The 4,483-nt window shown below is 50.1% G+C and overlaps 1 protein-coding gene and 1 long non-coding RNA gene across 2 annotated transcripts in view; one reads left to right on the top strand and one right to left on the bottom strand.

Annotated features, from left to right (window-relative positions):
* Window positions 1–320: 320 nt before the first annotated feature.
* Window positions 321–2,674, top strand: LOC105528470. The gene is made up of 2 exons (XR_001004360.1): window positions 321–555; window positions 2,412–2,674. It is a non-coding gene; the product is annotated as an uncharacterized LOC105528470 (long non-coding RNA).
* Window positions 1,033–4,483, bottom strand: part of SF3B2 (splicing factor 3b, subunit 2, 145kDa) — an 18,305-nt gene continuing 14,854 nt past the window's right edge. The window contains exons 22-24 of the mRNA XM_011965237.1: window positions 1,893–1,992; window positions 1,601–1,786; window positions 1,033–1,262 (exon numbers count right to left, since the gene is read on the bottom strand). Coding sequence (XP_011820627.1) covers window positions 1,191–1,262; window positions 1,601–1,786; window positions 1,893–1,992 — 358 coding nt within the window. The 3' untranslated portion in view covers window positions 1,033–1,190. The remainder of the gene's footprint in view (window positions 1,263–1,600; window positions 1,787–1,892; window positions 1,993–4,483) is intronic.

The following is a 4,483-nucleotide window of genomic DNA, read 5'->3' as shown; positions in this document are numbered from 1 at the left end:
GGTGGGGGTCTCCCCGGGGAAGCCCGCTCTCCGCCTACCGACCTAGCCCTGCCCTGCGGGCGGGAAACGGTGAGGTCGGCGGACACCCGGAGCCCGCTGCCACCGCGAGTGCCTGTGATCCGGGAAGTTCCCGCCCCAAGGGCAAGCGGGGGCTCAGGGACCTGGAGTCCAGAAGATTCTTCGCACGAGTGAATTCTCAAGCTACCCCGGGGCCCATCTGGAGCCAACCTTCCTCTTCTTTCCCTACAGTTCCCCTACCCCCCAAATCCTTTAGAGTGCCAGTGCTTTGTTGCTTACCAAATTTCTAAAATTCCATTCCTCCTAAGGCCTAGCTCAGCTGCCACGTCCTATCTGGATCACCCCCCCTCCACCCCGAAACCATCTTGAACCCTCCAGCAAGTGAGCGCCTCCACTGGTGCACTTAAACACCAGTAGTACAACAGCAGCACGAGTCCCCTCCCCACAGGCTGGCAAATGCCCATGGGAGCCAGTGATCCAGCCTGCTCTAGTCTGTCAGAAAGGCTGCTCAGGACCAGGGGTAAGAACCTGGAGAAAGCAAGTCCCCCCATCCCACACACAAACCCCAAATCCCAGCGACTAGTGTTGCTTGAAGCCAAGGGCTCGCATGGACTCAGGACAATTTAGCTTTTGAGCTAAGTTTTCACACAGGTAAGGACTTGGACTTCTGGTCACAAGGTCAATTGGGAAGGCCTGCCCTGGCCTACTTCCCAAGCCCACTGTTACTTCCTCCGCCACGCTAGGGCGCTAAGCTGGCTATTTTTACTCCCCAAGGACAAAGTAGTAAGGTCAAACCAGACCTAGAGGTACTTCCCCCAAGCCTTCCTACAAAGCAGGGCAGTGGTGAAATACAGATTTCAGCCCGGGGTTGGCGTCACCACCAGTCAAATGCGCCATCTGATCCCAGTTCATGTTCGTGGTTACTGGGGCAGCCCAGTGATTGTAGAAAGAGGCTATTTTAGTCCTTTTGCAAGAAGGGGCTAAAAGGAGATGAGGGAGGATCAGGAGTGTTACATATTCATCTCTTTCCTTGGGAAACAGCTTTATTTACAAAACAGGTCTAAAATAAGAACATGAAATGACAAGTCCTTGGGAACTGCGGGAGAGATGGCTCTTTTGTGAAGCCCAGGCATCCAGACGGAGGGCCAAAAAAAGGGCCAGCATGAGGCGACCTAAAACTTGAACTCTTTGTATTTCTTGCTGCCCCCACGGCTGTCCTGGGGCTGAGCTTTCCGTTTCTTTTGCTGTATAGGGAGAAAGAGACACAGGTTATAACAGGTTGAACCACCCCCAGACCCCCAAAACAAGGATGGGCAGCCTGACATAGACATAGAAGTCTGTGGGAAAGGTGCTGAATCTGGATTCTCTTCGAGCTCCCTCTCAGACTTGGCTGAGTTCCTCCCCCTCATCGTCCTTAAAGAGGGCAGCCCACTGGAGGATTTCTAAGACTTCCAAATCTAAGCGCACAGGGCAGCAAGCAGAGGCCACCCTCACTCTCACCACTAGAGGGCACCACACCACTGAAAACGGCAGGCCAGGGTCCCTGGCTCTCACCCAGCCCAGCGCCCCTGGAAGCGCCTACCTTCTGTTTGGCAGCATGCTCAGCCACCATGTCGCTGAAGTCCTCCTTCTCTACTTGAGCCTGCTGCTCCCGCACATGCTCCTCATACTTCTGGGTCATGGCCATAGGATCAAGCTCCAACTCCTCAGGCGCCAGCGCCACTTCCACACCTTGCAGTTCAGGAGCTGGGCCCTTCCGACTCATAACCTGGAAAGGAGATCAGGGCCTTGTCACCTCCAAAGAGAGTCAGAGAAGCCCTAGCTGCTGCCGCCCTTCTCAGCCTCCAAAAGCAGTGTGTCCTCCAAGTACTCACCGTGGACATGTCATAAATGTGGGTTGATCCCATCATGGCTCCCCCAACAGTGGCTGTTCTCTTCTCTGGCAACACGGTGAAGAGCTGAGGTGTCTCACTTCTGTGAAGGACAATGGGATCAGGCCCAAAAAGGAAGGGACAAAAGGGTCTCCAGAAGCAGAAACAAAAGATACAGGTGGCACCTCCACTCAGCGCCTTGGAGAGCTTCTGAGCTCCCCAAGGATGCAGCCTCTGCAGTTCTTGGAGGCCCATGACAGAAAAGAATTGGGCAGGGGGAAGGGGAGGGTGGCACAGTGCTGACTCCAGGGAACACAGATGGAGCTAAGGGGCCCCCTAAACCAAGTTAGGGGATCACAGACCAGGACTCCCACATGTACAGAAGGGTCAAAAGGTCAGAGAGGCTCAAAGTTTCCAAGAGAACTTTGGTACAGAGAAGCTAGCAAGAGAGAGAAGGCGACAACAGTTCCCACCCAAAGAATGTCATGCCTTGAGTTCTCATGTACGTAATTCACACTTCAGGCCTTCCGACGCAAGAGCCATCCACAGCCAGTTTCACCACTAATTTCAAGGATTACACTAGGAATAAGAGCACATCTACCACTATTACCCCAGACTGTGTCCATCATCTCCACCTCTCCCACTGGAAGAGGTGACAATCTATTCTCCACACAAGAGCCAGAGAAAATGGCTTAAAATGGATGGCAGGTCCTGTCAGACCTTTGCTCAAAACCCTCTGAGGCTTCTGATCATTATCTGAATAAAATCTAAACTCCTTACCATGACCTAAAGGGTTCATAGCCTGATCCCTTACCCAAGCCCTCCTCACTATACTCTGTCCACAGTACCCTTCTTTATTTTTCTTCCTTGAATACGCAAAGCTTGAGACTTCTGCTTCCTGACAAGGAGCAACAGGAACCAGATACACCCTCCTGCCTGAAACAACCAAAAAATGGGCAAAATATATGAAACAGTGGTTTTCAAGACACTAGGCATGGGGCAACAAAGCACAGTGATTCCTGCAAGATAGGAAACAAATGCAATGAGCCCTTCAACTGCCCCAGCATACTGCACCAAGAGTTCGCAGGCCACAGAACAGAGGGAAGACGCATGGAGAGCCCTGAGGACTCCATGAGTTGGGAGGATGAAGCTGAAAGTCCAGGGAGATCAAGGCAGCTAGAGTTCACAGGATAGAGTACTGAAGAAAAGAGCTGAGAGAGAACTCAAGAGACCTAGAGAAGGTCCTCAAGTATGCAGGGGAGTACTAAGCAGCACATGCCTACCAAGGACAGGGAAAGAAGCACCCGAAAGGATTCGTAACAGCACCTGCTGCTCACTCAGAACTGGGAATAGTGCAACTCCCACTAGCCAGACGGAAAAACCTCCTGATTCACAGGGCGGTGGGTAGAGTCCACAGGCACTTGTGCCTCACAGTGGGGAGGACTGCTTCAGTCCTGCCTCAAGAACCCCAAAACCAAGACCTGAAAGGATCAAACTAGCTCCATATAACTATATTCCTGAATGAGCTGAAGAAAATCTACAGGAATACAAAAATATCATGGACCCAACAAGGTAAATTTCACAAAGCCTAGCATTCAATAAAAAATTACCAGGCACTGGACAGGTCTGGTGGCTCACACCTGTAATCCCAGCACTTTGGGAAGCTGAGGCAGGAGGACTGCTTGAGCTCAGAAGTTCAAGACCAGCCTGGGCAACACAGTGAGAACCTCTCTCAAAAGAAAAAAGGAAAAGAAAAAAAAATTACCAGGCATGCAAAAGAGTAGGAAAATACAATCCATATGAGGAAAATGAATCCACTAATGGCAATCAACCCAGAAATGGCACAGATGTTAGAGTTAGCAGACAATACATTAAAATGTTGTTACAGCCAGGTGTGGTGGCTCATGCCTGTAATCCCAGCACTTTGGGAGGTTGAGACAGGCGGATCACCTGAGGAGTTCAAGAACAGCTCGGTCAACATGGTGAAACCCTATCTCTACTAAAAATACAAAAAAAGTAGCTGAGTGTGGTGGCACACACCTGTAGTCCCAGCTACTTGGGAGGCTGCGGCACAAGAATCGCTTGAACCTGGGCAGCAGAGGTTGCAGTAAGCCGAGATTATGCCACTGCACTCCAGCCTAGGCAACAGGGCAAGACTCCATCATAAAATAAAATAAGATAAAATAAAAATAAAATATTGTTATAACTGCATTCCACATGTTCAAAAAGTTAAGAAAGAAAGAATAGATTTAAAAGACCTGAAATCAAACTTCTAGAAAGGAGAATTATATTGTATGGGATTACTGTTAGACCAGAAATTACAGAAGAAAATAATAGTAAACTTGAACACATAGCAATAGAAATTTTCTAAAGTGAAATACAAAGAGAGAAGAATTTCTTTAAAAATGAAAAGCATCGGCCGGGCGCAGTGGCTCAAGCCTGTAATCCCAGCACTTTGGGAGGCCGAGACGGGCGGATCACGAGGTCAGGAGATAGAGACCATCCTGGCTAACACGGTGAAACCCCATCTCTACTAAAAATTACAAAAAACTAGCCAGGCGAGGTGGCGGGCGCCTGTAGTCCCAGCTACTCGG

This window comes from Mandrillus leucophaeus, unplaced genomic scaffold (genome assembly GCF_000951045.1).
Source record: "Mandrillus leucophaeus isolate KB7577 unplaced genomic scaffold, Mleu.le_1.0 Scaffold718, whole genome shotgun sequence".
Taxonomy (NCBI): domain Eukaryota; kingdom Metazoa; phylum Chordata; class Mammalia; order Primates; family Cercopithecidae; genus Mandrillus; species Mandrillus leucophaeus.
This window is presented reverse-complemented; position numbering and strand designations above follow the sequence as displayed.